The sequence below is a fragment of the Fringilla coelebs genome (assembly GCF_963513975.1).
Source record: "Fringilla coelebs genome assembly, chromosome: 3".
NCBI classification, from domain to species: Eukaryota; Metazoa; Chordata; class Aves; order Passeriformes; family Fringillidae; genus Fringilla; species Fringilla coelebs.
Window position 1 is genome coordinate 73,771,773 of NC_140030.1, and position 16,384 is coordinate 73,788,156.

General features: G+C 36.4%; 1 protein-coding gene across 1 annotated transcript in view; it reads left to right on the top strand.

The window, feature by feature from the left end:
• Nucleotides 1-15,379, top strand: part of THBS2 (thrombospondin 2) — a 32,618-nt gene extending 17,239 nt beyond the window's left edge. The window contains exons 14-22 of the mRNA XM_084202999.1: nt 927-1,034; nt 2,768-2,927; nt 4,370-4,488; nt 4,910-5,144; nt 8,019-8,246; nt 8,730-9,001; nt 9,982-10,079; nt 12,322-12,461; nt 13,134-15,379. Coding sequence (XP_084059125.1) covers nt 927-1,034; nt 2,768-2,927; nt 4,370-4,488; nt 4,910-5,144; nt 8,019-8,246; nt 8,730-9,001; nt 9,982-10,079; nt 12,322-12,461; nt 13,134-13,141 — 1,368 coding nt within the window. The 3' untranslated portion in view covers nt 13,142-15,379. The remainder of the gene's footprint in view (nt 1-926; nt 1,035-2,767; nt 2,928-4,369; nt 4,489-4,909; nt 5,145-8,018; nt 8,247-8,729; nt 9,002-9,981; nt 10,080-12,321; nt 12,462-13,133) is intronic.
• Nucleotides 15,380-16,384: the final 1,005 nt, after the last annotated feature.

Below are 16,384 nucleotides of genomic sequence, written 5' to 3' on the forward strand. Positions count from 1 at the left end.
GTACCCTTTTTCTTAAATTGTCTTCACTATTAGAACCACTGAGATTGAAAATGCCTTACTATAATATTAATTTTTTAGAGTATGTGTTACAAAGGAGATATTTGTGCATTTTTTTGACAGATTTAGTTTTGGGTGAGGTAGATCTGGAATGTGAGTAAGAATGAGAATAACAGTGTGTTTTCATAAATGTATTTATTCATAGCAAGTAGTAGAATTAAAATCCATTTTAGCTGTTTTTAGTATTTAAAAAATGTATATTAAAATTTGACAAGCTATTTTACTTATTTTTCAGTGTAACTTAAGAATTGTTTATACAAGGTAGTCATTCTTTACAAAGCTGTGATACAAAATAAAGAGATCTGTTTGACTTTTATTTTTAAAGCCATGGGAGTGCAAAGGTGCAGTTTTGCAGAACAGTATAAAGACACTTTTTTCCAAAATCCTTTCTTAGAGTGTTCCCCTTCATTGATGTGTAGTACTTTCCATTGCTGTGTAGTAACTTTCCATATGAACAGCTGTTTCTGAAGACCTACTCTTGGCTTGGTTTTTTATTTTTCTGGCAACAAAACCTGGTGTTTTTTTTTCTGTAATCTTCAAACATATATCATTAATTGTCTGCAAAAAGTTAGTGTAAGATTGCATGTCTGTGCATGTGGTGTGTTTGTTCTTTGCTAGTTCCCTCTAAAATTTACTAGAAATGTCACACTAATAGCAGCTGGGAAATAGAATGATTTGCAGCTGCATTTCCCTTACTTTACAATATGAAAGCAGCAAATGAATTGGCAACAAAAAACCAGGCACTTTCAAAAGTACTTTGCTGATTGCTCTTGTTTTATAGTCTCTGGTGTACCATATCTACTCTTCTGCCCAGGCAAGTTCTCCTGACATAATGTAAGCATTATGTATTGATTATTTCTTTTGGCCAGGATAACTGCCCCCTTCTGCCTAACTCTGGCCAAGAAGACTTTGATAAAGATGGCAAAGGAGATGCCTGTGATGAGGATGATGACAATGATGGTGTCGAAGATGACAAAGTAAGATGTATATCTTCTGCAGTACATTTAACCTAAACATCTGATTTTAAGGGAAACCATTACAATAGGTGTGAACTTTATTGTTCGGGGCTTCAACTGAGTTATTCTGCACTTCATTCCCTCAATGATGTGTAGTGCAGAGTAAAGCTGTGTTCAGTCAAAGGAGAGTAGTGCTGTGCAGAGCAAAGCAGCCTGGGGAACCCCAGGAACTATGTTCTCTGTGTCGGTTTTGAGTTCAGTTATGTACATGAAAACAGGTTAATGGAAAGTGGTATTGGATTTTTTATATTGTAATGGGAGAACAGCATATCGACTGTATTTGTAAAGCTGGTAAATATTATATATATGGTGCTGGTTTTATTCATCGTAACTTCCTTCTAAAACAACTATAAACACAGCCAGTATCAAAGGAAAATGATGGGAGGAAAATACCTAGCCTGGTTCATACTTTCCTTCAGATCTGCCCAGAAGACAAATTCATTTACCTGCAGAGCCTAAAAGATAGCCACTTAGTCTAAAACTGTTGCCTTGTACAATCAACAAAAAGATAGAGGCACTCTGAGTTTGCTTCACCCTGGCTTTTCAGAACATGTTTAGGATGAGTGAATTGTTACTAGAATTTTGCCGTTCATCTTTGTTCCCTTCAGAGGCAACCTAGATGCTCTAGAGCTTCAGATGGTTAAAGCTGGATAAGAGCTGTGTTCATTTGGTCTCTATTTGGAAAACTTAAAAAAAATTTGATAAAAAATATCTTCTGGCATGTGTATTTTTTGAATTGTAGCTAAAAATTGTTTTATGAACAGCATAAGATTTTGACTTGCCTCTATATGTTGCCCTTGATTATATGAAATGTATTTCTGGGCAATTTAAAGTATTGTGCTGAAAAAATATTTCCAATTAAATGTGGGTTTTTTTCTATTTAGCAGAGAAAAAAGAAGTTTAAAGATTTTTTCCTTCTGACCACCCTTCGGGTTCCATGCCACTGATGTAGCCCTCACTCCCACTGTTTTGGTTTTCTTTCTTTGCATTTCACACTGAGTATTTCTTGTGCATGTGAAAAAGTCCATGTGCAATTTGGGAATGTATGAAATGTTAGAATTATTCTTCTGGCAGATTTTTAAATTAAAATGATAGGAAATTTTCAAAATTCCATTAAAAGGTCTCAGGTAAAAGATTTTTGGTAAATGAGAGTATTTCATTTTAACTTTTTTGAAGACTTTTTACATTTTGTTATCTTGTTCAGTAGAACACAACCAATAAAAAGTGAATACTTGTTCAAATTGAAAAATCAAAATATGATATAAACTTGAAAATACCGGCACTAGTTTGTTCCAAAAAAGTCAGAGTAATAATTCTAGTTGTTTCTTTTTTGTTTTTTGAAAGTTATAAAACGCAGCTGAAGTTGACCTGATTTTGCAACATGTTCTGATATTTTAAGTACATGTACCAGTGATATACCTTTATTTAAATGTCTGAGTACTGGTCCAGTTGCTCTCCCTATGAGATATGGAACACAATTCACATGTTTTGTACAAAACAGACAGCCAGGCCGTCCAGGTGCCATCCTGTTACTGGCCAAGATCTTCAGTATAGGTTCACCTAGTCCATTGAAAAAATAATGGATTCATATTTGATTTTTGAATTCTGTCCAAGATGAACAGGAGTTACCACTTCATAGTAAGCTCTCATGAGTTGTGATTTATATTGTGAAATCTATTTTTTTTTCTCACTAGGACAATTGCCCTCTTCTGTTCAACCCTCGCCAGTTTGATTATGACAAGGATGAAGTTGGTGACCGCTGTGACAATTGCCCCTATGTACACAACCCTGCTCAGATTGACACAGACAACAATGGGGAGGGTGACTCATGTGCTGTGGACATTGATGGAGATGGTATGATTTCACTTTTGAAAATTAGGTGCTGTTCTACAAGTGCACTTTGCTTTATGGCCAGTAAGATTGGCTACTTGCTTTTATATGTGGAATAAAATTGGGTCTAGCAGCTCAAAAATGTAAGACAAGACAGAAAAGGCTGAGGTTCATCTGCCCTGTGTAGTATGGTTGCCCATACAGTCCCTAAATGACTACAATTAATATTACTAAAGAATAAATCACAGCATGTCTTTATCAGTGTAATCTTTAAAAAAAAAATTAAATCTTTCCTTCATTTGTGTTCCAAAATAATCAGGATCTAATGTGATACTTTTGTTGACTTGTCCTTCTAGGGAGGGAAAAGAACATCAGAACATTCACACAGTTAAGACAATATCCATAGTAATCTGCTTTTCTATGACTGTATAAGGATGCAAAACTCACAGTAATCCAAATACACATTTTTTAGTATATCTTAAAATATTGTGCTTATTTCCTCCACCAGTACATTCCTATATAACCCCATTTTGATCAGAATTAAGATGGAGGAAAAACACTTAAATCTTGTTCAGAAATCATATCCCTGTGGCATTTCAAACATGTGAGGATATACAGAAATACAAAAAGTTGAAGTCTAGCTTTAGGTTTTTCTCAATGTTTTAAACATTTAGATGCTTATCTGACTTTAGGTTCTGAGCATTTTGAAAATCTCTTATGCTCCTTCTGATCATCAGGTTCATACTGGTGCTTCAGGTAGTTCTGCATTTGAAGAAAAATCCAATCATATGTTATTGGCTGAAAGATTATGCAAATATACGCGGACCATGTAATACAGGGAAGGGTCCTTGTATCTTTCCCAGAAAGATATGCCAATGTGTTTGTTTCTTTTCATCTTATAATTTTGAAGTAGATTGTTGGTTTTATAATGAAGTTTCCTGAGGAGGAACAGTTTCTTTTGAAAATTTGGCACACTATACAATTAGTGATGAACATGTTCTGGTAAAATTAAGTTATTTAATGGTGAGGCAGCTGAATATTAATACAGTTGTTTCTATACAAAAGTTCAGAAGTTTGAACCTGATGTAGCTGTGCATTCTATGCCATTTCTTAGAATAGGGGAATAAAATCCAAAACAAATTATTAAAGAAATATAGCCCACCCCTTTACCTGTTATTCAATGAACAAAATCTAAATGCTTAAGATGTAATCAGCCCTTATTCTTCCATAGAATACATACAGAAATTACATACAGAAAATTTTGTCATAAGAAAATGGAATTGATACCATTTTTTTCTAATATTTGTTTTAACTATTTGTAGCAATGATGTTGTAGCAGTCAGAAAGCTTATGAGCCCCTTAAGAGCCTTGCTTCTTCACTGGTGATTCCTACAGTCTATGGCTGTCTGCGATGTATGTTGTACCATTTTCATTCTTTCAATATTTTGTTGGGTTTTTCCCCCTAGACATTTTTAATGAACGAGATAATTGCCCTTACGTCTACAACACAGACCAGAGTGACACAGATGGTGATGGAGTTGGTGATCAGTGTGATAATTGCCCATTGATGCATAATCCAGACCAGGTAAATGAATTCAGTTTCCCTAATGGTAACATCAAAACAAGGGCAGAAAAAAGACCACAGGGATTGCTATCAGTCCCTGTACTGAGCAGCTGAAAAGGGGGACCTATATTGCTCAGTTTCACATCTTGTATTGTGAGATCCATTTGTATCAGATGAAAGGGAAGTACAGTGATGATTGCTTTAATCCATCTGCAAGTAAAGCCCTGCCCTGCAATTATCCTGGGACCAGATCTTTACCCACTGATAGAAGAATAAGTTGCCATACTAGCTTGATGTTATTCTTGTGCTTTTAGCAGGGTTGTCATGATATTTGTCACTACAGAAGCTCTTGAAGAGAAGTGTTGAGCACTTAAGTACCATGCTGTACTTTTGTATTGAATAAAATAATAAAATTACTCTGTACCATTCTTTTTTGGGGTAGACTGATGCAGATAATGACCTTGTTGGTGACCAGTGTGACAATAATGAGGACATAGATGAAGATGGCCACCAGAACAACCAGGATAACTGCCCTTACATCCCCAACGCTAACCAAGCTGATCACGATCAGGATGGCAAAGGAGATGCCTGTGATCCTGACGATGACAATGATGGTGTCCCAGATGACAGGGACAACTGCCGCCTCAGATACAACCCTGAGCAAGAGGACTCAGATGGTAAGAGCAAGGTCATATGAATTCCATTTAGTTCTTAGTATCTGATTTTGATCTTGGAGTATTAACATCTGGGAAAGAGACTTTTCACATCAAACCGAGCTGCTTTTGACATTTGAGACACCAGGAATTTGATGGAACTGAACTGCTCAGTTTGGTCAAGGGTTAGAGCATTTGGAAACATCTTTGATAGGAGCTCAAACATGCACATCTTTAATTATAGGAGAAAATTTTTAACAAATTTTTTAAAAAACAAAAATGCTTTTGTAATATTCTTATTTTTGCATTTAATTGAAACATTAAAAGTGTCAGAAAATATTTCAAATAGCTTGAATTATAAACGTCTTAATAAATTAAAAGTGTGCTGTTTCACTTTCCATCTGAAAATTAAAATGGAAATAAAATTATTTACTACACTGTTTCATTTTGAAAAACAGACTATTTCTTCAGGATTTTTAAGTCAATTTTTTTTAATTGATTCCTGAGCAGCTTTTCTCAAATTTTCTTTATAGACTACTTTAAGTATGTCTTGATACATGTCACAGTTTGAAAAATGGATATGTAATTGCCTTTGGTTTTTTTTTGGTAAAATATTGTTGGTCACCTCAGACAGTACTTCTCTGTGCTTGGCTATTAGAGATAGTTTCATATATAATTTTGATTTTGAAAATGTTTATGATCCTTTAGAAAAAACAAAATATGTTTAAATAATGACCCTTGCAATAAATGCAGGTAAGCAATTTCAGTTCCACGTTATACAACTTCCTGGAGCCATTCCATGGCTGTGCTGTAGAAATTGAAAGCAGAATTTCTTACCTACACAATATGTTTTATGTACATTTAGAAAGATAAAATACTGAGCCTTGTCTGATTTCCTGGTAAGACAGCTGCTGTCAGGAGGAAGTTTCTGGTTGGTAGTCAGTAGTAGCTCTTAATTTATATAAATTCCGTAGTAGTCAGTAGTAGCTCTTAATTTATATAAACTTTCAGTCCTATAATATGTGTCCAGAACATCTTTGTATTTCCAGTCCCTGGAATAGCCCCTTGATTTCATAAATGCAGAATAAGGGTGACCCCAAGATGAGATAGTTAGTTAGTTTGTTATCCTTTAGTATGGATAACAAACTATCTCATCTAGGTTCTTCTAAAGGAAACTACATTGATGTATGGATTAACAATTCAGAAAAAGCATATATTTAATCAGTTTAGCCAGATCATCACTGTCATTAGCAGCAGGTCCAACAGAAATCTTGGAAAAGGGCTAAATAAAGCCAAAAAATTGCTCCCATGCTCTTGAAGATGTGAGTTTTAGCACATAAAGATGAGGCCCTGGAGAGAGCTGTTGGATGTGTCTGGATAAACAAACACTTTCTAACTTTCCTTGACAGAGAATGAATGTTGTCAGCAGCAACTCACTACCAAATGAACATCAGCTGGACTTCTAGTGAATAATTAGATTCTTCTGTGAATTATCTCTTTGATTTGGCAAAGGAAACAAAAGAGGAAATTAATTCCCTTTTCTCCAATGAGTGCTAAGACAAGCAGGTGGAGGAACACACAGCTGGTCAGGATCTGGAGTTGTCTATGGCAGATATCCTGGGTGGAAAATGGGACCATTTTACCACATATCTGAGCTGCAGAGAGCCCTGAGACACTAGATGTTTCAATTTTCTCTAATTACTCCTTTCTTTTTGGCTCTTGCCTAAAACTCATTCTGCTTTCTGTCTGAAAGCTCCATACTTGGGTAATGCTGTGTTGGTTAGTCATGGTAATGTAGCTTTCCATCTTTCTGTGAAACATTTAGTAGTAGGTCACTATTGAATGAGTTGGGTCGTTGGTATTTCCCACTGTGTTAACTCCCATGTTCTTAGGGCAGTCATAAACACTGTGGGGAAAAAACCCAAAAAACAGATACTCTGCTGTGTGAGGATAGAAACAAATTAGTTGGCTGGTTTTGCATTACTACCCAATGGAATATCCAGTGTTTTCTGCTGTAAAAGTTGGAGCCATTTGGGAATTTGTTTCTATACTTGTCTAGCCAAGCTTTTCTACATTATTTTCAGGTCTTTGTGCTATTGTATGCCATAGAATAATAGAGTTATTGGCAATGAGCTTTTTGTATAAATGCCTCCTTTCACTTCTTGCTACTTGAGGTGAGTCAGGTCTCTTGGTGTCCATTGATATTATAGGTAAACTAAGAAAGCAAATAATTTTTAGTTTTACTAAAATATTTAGTGTGGTAAAAGTGTTGAGCAGAAGCACAGCTATAGATGAGCTGTACTTTCTTTGTTCTCTCAAAAACTTCCTGCAATCCATATAACAAAACTTAATTTTTTCATTCTTTTGAGGCTAGTCCTGTTGAAAGCAGTGTTGCCTTCTTTTCTAATGCATTTTTCTGAAGCACTATGTAATTTATAAACCGAATTGTTATACCTACAAGTGAGAGTGGTTAAGCATGTATGCATATTTTATTGCAACACTCTCTCCACTTTCTTTTGTCATAGAGGTGACACATCTGCAGTCTGTGGCATCTTAGATGGTTTATTGCAGAAAGAATCTTAAGACAGTGATAAGGCTCTGAAAAATAGTTTAATATGATCAAGAATATATAAATATGTAGTAATATATAATATTTAGTAATGTGTGGAAGATTAGGATTTTAATGGTATTCTTTGAATTGATTTGCACAGCACTTATTAAAATGTGGTGTTGTGTCCACATCTGGAATAAATCAAACTGAACATGTAATGCAAGCATTAGTGAATTACATCGACACAGCAAACTTCCAAATTTTCCCACCCTGCTTCCAAAGTGGTGTATAAACTGGGGCTGGATAAATTGCTAACAATTGCCTCTGCTTATTCACATTGCTTACAGGCGATGGCAGAGGTGATATTTGCAAAGATGACTTTGACAACGACAATGTTCCAGATATCTATGATGTGTGCCCTGAAAACAATGCCATCAGTGAAACTGATTTCAGAAAGTTCCAGATGGTCCCTCTGGACCCCAAGGGAACAGCTCAGATTGATCCCAACTGGGTTATTCGCCACCAAGGCAAGGAGCTGGTGCAGACTGCTAACTCTGATCCTGGAATAGCTGTAGGTGAGTATCGGATGTGATCATCTTTGGAAAAGTAACAAGTGATTCTGTGATAGGAAAGGAAAAAAAAAGTAGATAAAATGATAGAAAAAGTAGGAAAAAGGGTACATAAATGCACCTTTTTGGTGCTGTAAGCGTTGGACTAATGATGGAGGCAATGTATATTCCCAAAGTATAAACAGCTCAATGCTGTGTGCGTTTTTTGTCCATTGATCTCAACATTGACTGTAACATACAAAAAACCCAATTGAAAAGATTTATGTAAGTATAGTGCCTGCTGTCTTCAATGCCCCTTGTAAGCAACTTACTTCTCTCCAGAAGTCTCCCTGCAGGCAAGTGTAATTACCTCCTCTTCTACAGGTGAGGAAACTGGGAAATACCACTTATGTCTCCTGCCAAAATTCAGGATGGAGCTGGGACTCCTGGGTGTGTGGAACTGGACCCAGCATTTTAACTCAATGGTTTGTCTCTCCTGTCCTCTTCCAGGCTACGATGAGTTCAGCTCTGTTGACTTCAGCGGGACGTTCTACGTTAACACCGACCGTGACGATGACTACGCCGGCTTTGTGTTTGGCTACCAGTCCAGCAGTCGGTTTTACGTTCTGATGTGGAAGCAGGTCACTCAGACCTATTGGGAGGACAAACCCACCAGGGCTTATGGCTATTCTGGTGTGTCTCTCAAAGTAGTGAATTCAACAACTGGTACTGGTGAGCACTTACGAAATGCTCTCTGGCACACAGGAAACACCCCTGGACAGGTGAGAGATTTAAAACTTGAGGCCAACAGTGCATGACTCATATTTTAAAAGTAAGGGACATGTTTCAAAAAGAATTCCCTTTCACACCTCAATTTTTGGGAATGTTTATCAGTTTTTCTTCAATTCCCTTATTAGTAGTGTCACTTGTAACACATGCATTGTATTTCAATGACAATCACATAAAAGGTAAGATGAGGTGTGATCAAAAGGAAGACAAGAGAGATGTCTCAGTTATGCACAAATCCTTTGTTACTTCTGTATTGGCACTTGCTTCTTTGGTGTTCCAGCATGTTTGAATGATACATGGTTTAGAGTACAGTGAGAGAAAAAGAGAAGACTTTGAAAAAAAGAGAAACTACTGCTGTTCCAAATAAGGTGCAAGCATGGAAGAAACTTGTGCATTTTGGAAATTAAGTTAGTAGGGCTTCACTTGGGGATAGGAATTCACAGGACTGTCACTGAGTGGAAGTTTTCAAGGAGCAGCCGCAGGCAGTATCATCTGTACAAGCTGCAGTTCTCCCTCACTGGGGGCACTCATTCAGCATCAGCTCTGTCAGCCTGGTTGTGTGTATGTGAAAACCCTGGAGAGTTCCAGAAGCATTTGGACAATACTCTTGGACATGTGATGTGACTCTTGGGGGTGGTCCTTTGCATGGCCAGGAGTTGGATTTGATGATCCTTGTGGGTCTCTTCCAATTAGGCTGATTCTGTGATGTCATAAGGGAAGTAAAGGTTCAATGCCATAACCATCCTCAGTGACTCTAGCTATGAAATTGCAGGTGAATAACTGATCAACATTTTAAGACAGAAATTCCCATTACTTTCACCCCATAAAAGAAGTATTTTGATGATACAGTCAAATGTTAAACTAGTTTCATTTTCATACTCTGCAGAAAACAGGCTTTGGCAGTTACTGTGGTGGATGTGGAGTTACTGGGGCACGGTGTGTTTCTAACAAGGCATTTGTGTTCCTACTGTAGGTGCGTACTTTGTGGCATGATCCCAAGAACATTGGCTGGAAAGATTATACTGCTTACAGGTGGCACTTGATTCATAGGCCTAAAACAGGATTAATAAAGTAAGAAATATTTCTGTACCTCTGCATTTTCTAGTAGCAATGCTTTTGTCTCTGTTGATTTAAAAGCTATGTTGCCGGTTACATTGTTGTTTCTGATAATTATATTACTTGTGTGACGGTTTGTCCAACATTTTGGGAACATTTTATTATCTTTAGAATAATTTATTTTGCTTTTCAGATGTATTTAGTTTAGTCTGGATGATTCAATATTTACGTCAGCTAAATACCCTTAAATTAAAGGAAAAAAAAAGGCCTCTTTCTCAATAGCTTTTCGGTAAGGAGACCAAAATTCCTGAGCAAAACTCAAAGCAAGATTAGAACATGAGATTGCTCCCAAGCCTGTGGAATTTCAGTGAATGAAAATAATTACAAACATGAGTATTGCCTCAGGGAAGTAGGCCAAGGGCCTGTCTACTTCAGCATCCTGTCTCCTGTAGTGGCTTACACAAGACAGTGCCGAAGTGTCCATGAGCACATCTGTAATGCACACAAGGAGCTGTGGCAAATGACTTTCTGTAGAGCCCAGCTGTTTAGCTGATGCTCAAAGACTAACTGCCCTTGTCAGTTTTATCTAACTAGTGGAACTGTAAAGGATATTTTTCATGGGGTAGAGTCAGACCTTACCTCCAAAGGTCTTGCTTGTGCTTATGTGCAGGAGGTTTTCATTTTGTCTGTGAAAGAGAAAGTATAGACAAATTAGGATAGACTAAGTTACCTGTTTTTTGTAAAGAGAAGTTTCTTTATGCTTCAGTGTATTGCAATGCAAAGCATTGACTGATAAAGGTCAAAAAGAAGCTTTGTTTTTTTTCATTCATGTTGCTGTTACCTGTAACTTCCTTTACAGAATCTACATAGTGTCAGACAAAACATGTTACCACTGGTATCACATTAGATTAATCTAGCATGGCAAATTCTGTGATTTGGGGCATAAATTCCTTCATACTTTAGGGTGTTCTGATAGAAAATGAATTAATTATTTTTTTCACTAATGAAGTCATGAAACAATTTATTTGTACAGAAATACCAATTCCATATGAACATGATAAGAGCTATGTAATTTTTTTGATGGGTTGAACGAGCTATTAAACTCTTTCCATATGTTTTGGGTTCTTGATATTTTGAGAATTATATTAAATAGGATTACATGAACATGAAAATCTGTCATTTTTTTTCCTGTTCTTTTCACCATCCATTAAATACTGATCTCAGGAACCAGTTTCATACTTGTCTTTGTACACTTTTCAGGAAACAGAACACTTATTTTTTTACAAGTGCTGGACATGTATTTTTGTCTAAACATAAATCTGCCCCTACCTAACTGCTGACTTCTAGGAAGCTGCTCAAGTGTTTTCATCCTCATGTGAAGCCATCTTGCTGTGTATAACTAATGTATTGTCAGTTGAAGCAGGGCAATAATCCCTGACTCCAAAGACTAGTCTAATTAACAAACTATAGAGTAATTTCTCATTTGGCCAAGGAGACTGAGAGCCTAAAAATCTAGACTATCTCAAGGTCTCCCAGGAGAAGCAGAGGATCCAAGTTTGTGGAAATGCAGTCTCTCTGATAAAGAAAGAAAATGAAGTGCTGAATTTCAAGGTCTTCTGTCTCCAGGGTCAATGTCTGAAATACTAAAAAAGACCTCCAAGAACCAAAAAAAACATGTCCTCCTTTTCCAATTTATTATTAGTCTAGCTCTTGGTGTCCAAATCCTTCCAGCTTTCATTAAGTTCTTAAAATGCCTGAAATTGAGATTCAGCATGTCTCCAATTAATACTTTGTTTGACTCTAAAGGGATGGTTCTTCCAATTTCTGATGTTGGCCCTTGCACCTAAAGATAAATAAATCAGCTGTTCACACAGCTGCAAAGACAGCTTTGTTCAGTGATGTGACAAGGCCGTGTGCTAACCCCTGAGTTCACTGGGACAGGGGCTTATCAGTGAATGCTGGTACATGACATAGTTCATTCCAGGAGACATGACTGTTCTAAATAAAGAACTGGGAAATCTTTTGCAGATGGTGTGCATGAAAACACTAAAGGAGCAGTCCCACTGCTTCTGATTAATGTGTTATGGCTGCCAGCCACGTGGGTGTGAGATAGAGATGAGAAGTGATCCCTACAATGAGGCTGGGTTTTCTGGTGTCTTGTTAAAATTAATTCTGTTCCAGTTTTTAGAGACTGTTACCAGCTCTTACACTGGATACTGTATATTCCTCCTTGTTTAATTTATGTTCTTCTTTACAGAGTTCTGGTTTATGAAGGGAAACAAGTCATGGTGGATTCTGGACCAATCTATGATACAACTTTTGCTGGTGGACGATTAGGTCTTTTTGTCTTCTCTCAAGAGATGGTCTATTTCTCTGACCTCAAATATGAATGCAGAGGTTAGTTACAGAAAATGTCTGGAAAACACTTAAGCCTTTCATAACTTGTGGAACAAGCACAAAGTATCTAAATGAAAAGTATCCTCTAAATGAAAAGCTATCTGTAATATCATAGCATGGCATAAATCTTTGGTGAAGTGCCATGAATGCCCCTTGCCCCTAGAATAATCTCAATTTGAATAATACACCCCAGATGTTTAATAGTATCCACCTGGAAAAAATGAGGTAGAAATTTCTGAGACTTGCTTAGAATTCTCTCTATATATCCCCTGTCCTCTGTAGACTATTTCAGTATGTCCTGCAGGCAGAGAGATACTTCTGGATCACCCCTCTTTCAAGTGGCATGGAAAAGAGAGCAGATATTTTTAATGAGCATGTCTGTCTGTAATGCCTTGTCTGAAATGTTTTGAAATACAGATAATGCTTTTCTAGGTTTTCTTGTATATGATTTTGTGCAGCTAGATACATAGCTGCACATACACAGGCTTGTCTTTCTCTGTAGGCACATGTGGTTTTATATAGATGTCCTTCCCTTTGTAGGAAAATGAAGAACAGAAAGTGTTGTGCTGCATCTCTTAAGTGTATCATGGTGGATTTAAGTGTATCATGGTGATTGACTTCCTAACCAAAAAAACCCCATCACAACTAATATATTTTTCCCTTTTCTTTCAGATGCTTGAGCAGTGGTTGCTGCATTACCAGCAATGTACTGTAGATGCTATGCAACCCAGACACCTCAGTACACCCTGGTACTCCCTGTTTCTATTTTTGTGTACCTCCTGTCCTCTCTCCTCATGCTCCACTCTCCAGGATCCTCCCAGCTGCCAGGAGTGCTTCAGCCACCCTTCCACCCAAGTGCCTTCTCACAGCCAGGACTAAAGGAACCTGAACGTGAACGTCGGACCCACCACTGAAGCAAAAGCAGATTGATACATTAGAACACTTTTGTAGAGTGAAAACTTAGCAAAACGTGTCCGTTTGTTTACTTGTCTTTTTTAAAGAATGACGTTTACATATAAAAATGTAATTACTTAATGTATTTATATATATGGAGAAAAAGAGGGGGGATGATGATTGTCAGTTATGTTTAAGTGAAGAAAATGTGTCTTAATTTTTTGGGTGTATGGTTGATGCTTCCTAGCTCTGATCAAGACTGGACTTCAGTACACAGAGCTTCTGGGTCTAATTTTAGCAAAGTAATGGAGGGCTACACCAACAGTGAAAATTACTTTGGATATTAAAGATCAATTATAAACATTTCTTGATTCACAAAGGTGCTTAGTTGATAAGGAGGCTCTTAGTAACACTCTTCAAAATTATTATTGGTAGAACTGTCAAATTTGCAACCTAAAGCATTCTTTAGTAGGGGAGTTATTCAGGCCGAACAGAATTGAACTAGAAACTCTCATGTGAAAGGGAAGAGTGATTCATTTAAACATCTGAAGCTATCACTATTGTCTGACTTTCAAAAAATTATTTCCAGTTGCCCTGTTTTCATCATATTCTGCATTGCCTTTGTAATAAAGAATATACCGTGACTATGTGGAGCAAAATGAACCTTGAACCACTTTTCCACCTCTGCTGCAAAAAGCACTTTGACATCCTGAATCCTGATGTGGGTTTTTGAAAAGGTAGCAACGCTGCCATTACTTAATTTGGTAACATATGAATTTAAGGTTCCATTTATAAATATTTTGTTAGTATTTATTGTGGTTATCACACCAAGCTACGTTCTCTGATAATTGATTTTAAAGCGTATAATCCATCAATAATGCATTCATAAATAATGGTATTTTAAAGCTATTTTTGAAAGCATATCACAGTATGTAGATGTTGTCAAAGCATGGCCTACACTTAAGTATAGTTCCATGGGTTATAGTCATATATTCTTTAAAGTTAAATGAATAATAATAATAAGGAATTTACAAATGGAACCTTAATATATATCCAGTTACCCTAATTTTAATATTTTTGTATTGTTTCCTATGTCTGCTGTATATAGAACTTCTTAAATAATGCTGAAGGGGTACCAGTGTTTATTCTAAACAGATACAACAGTTACTCAGATAAACAATAGTATAGACATGTTTAACATTTTTGTTTTGTTTAAGATGTATGAACTTTGTTCACAAAAAGAACACAGGCTGGTGTAATTTTATTCATAGATGCGATACCTGATAGAAGAATACAGTACCTCTGCCTTCTTCTAGGGCACAGTGAGCTAAATGTTGAATCAACTTTTTCTCCTTTGAAATAGATTTTGTGGCTATATTCATTAGAAAGGAATCAACAGTTGCTGGCTTTATTGCACATTTTATAGTACTCATATTATCAATTTTTTTTTATTTCAGTTTGTTTTGTTGCTGGTTTTTCTTTTGTTTTGGATTTTTTGTTATTTTCACAAATCCTCTTCATGAGGTTTTAAATATTTCAGTTTCTTTTGGTGTTTCAAATGGCATCCCCAATTTCCAAGTGGAAGGGAGGATGACTTCATTAAATATGAGTAATGGCTGTGTAGGGTTTTTTGTTTTGTCAGACAGAGACATCAATTTAGGGATAAAGATGTTAATATTTGGACTGTATCATAATTTTCCTATTCTATGTAAATTATTTATGATGGGTTTTTTAAAATTTCTTTTTCTTTTTTTTTTCCTTGCAAGTGTGTGTGAGAGAGTGAGAGTGATGAAATTTCATTTTGTTTTGCCAAAAATTGTAAATAATTATTTATTTGTTTACAAGGACAAACATTTATCAATTGGCGTCCTGATTCATTTAGTCAGATCCTCATTTTCATATATATATATATATATATTAAGAAATTAATAATAGGAAATAAACTGTAAAAAGGTTTTATAATCCAAAATCTCTTTACCTTTTTTATAGTTACAGTTTTTCATTAAAGAAAATATTCCATTCTACTAAGCCTTTAGCTAAGCCTCTTGCCTTGCTGGAAACCAGTTCATTTCAAGCAAACCAAGAAATCTGTTGCTTTGCTAAAAAGTCACTGACTGTCTTCTAAGTTTGTAAACAGCAGTTTTCCTAGTATCTCTGACAAGACATCATTCCCCATGAAGTCTTTATCTGGCAAACAAGCACAAATTTTATTTATAGCATTGTGAATGAGAAATTTTGGTCCTGCTTCTCTGTATCGTGTCTTGGCCCATGTGTTTGAACAAATATATCTTATTTTGCAACTGCTGCTTCTCTGAGTCCCATCTGAGTCCTTGGGATTCGTTGGTGTGAGTGAGGATTGCCTTCTTGCTGAAGAATTTCAGAAACCAATGAATCATCACAAACCAAAGAGAATAAAATACAAGAAAATAATTCTTAGCATGAGACATTTCCTATGAATATAACAAACTCACAGGGAGGGGAATTTGAATTGCATTAGGAGAAATAAGAAGGCCGAGCATGTCAAATGCCAGTTTTGAGCTGTGAACAAAAGTTCTAACTTTCTTGGCCTTACAAGTATCCCAACTATTTGGTTTCCTTGGCTTTTCATTCCCATGAGAGTACTTGAAACATTACACAAGAAAGCCGTGTAGCCTTCAGTACATTTCTTTGTGAGTCCTTTAAAACAATACAAATGTTCAGTCTTGCAGACATCTGCAAGGACATCAGTGGTTGACATTATTTCAGCTAATAGAGTGTGGTCAGGAACTTATTCTCCACTTTCTCAAGAGTTTTCTGAGCTCTTCGGTATGGATCATCATGAGAGTTTTGAACATGAGCCCTTATTTATGGTTCTTTGGGGAAAAAATCTTTTTATGGCACCAAAAATCCACCCACAAAACTAAAGACAGGGAAACAAAGTGACTGGAGATCCTGTATTAGTGCTAATACAGGATCTCTGAGAAAAACAGAAGGGATGGACCGAAAAAAGCAAAATTTCTGGGAATGAGCAGGTTCACCTAAAGCAGTGG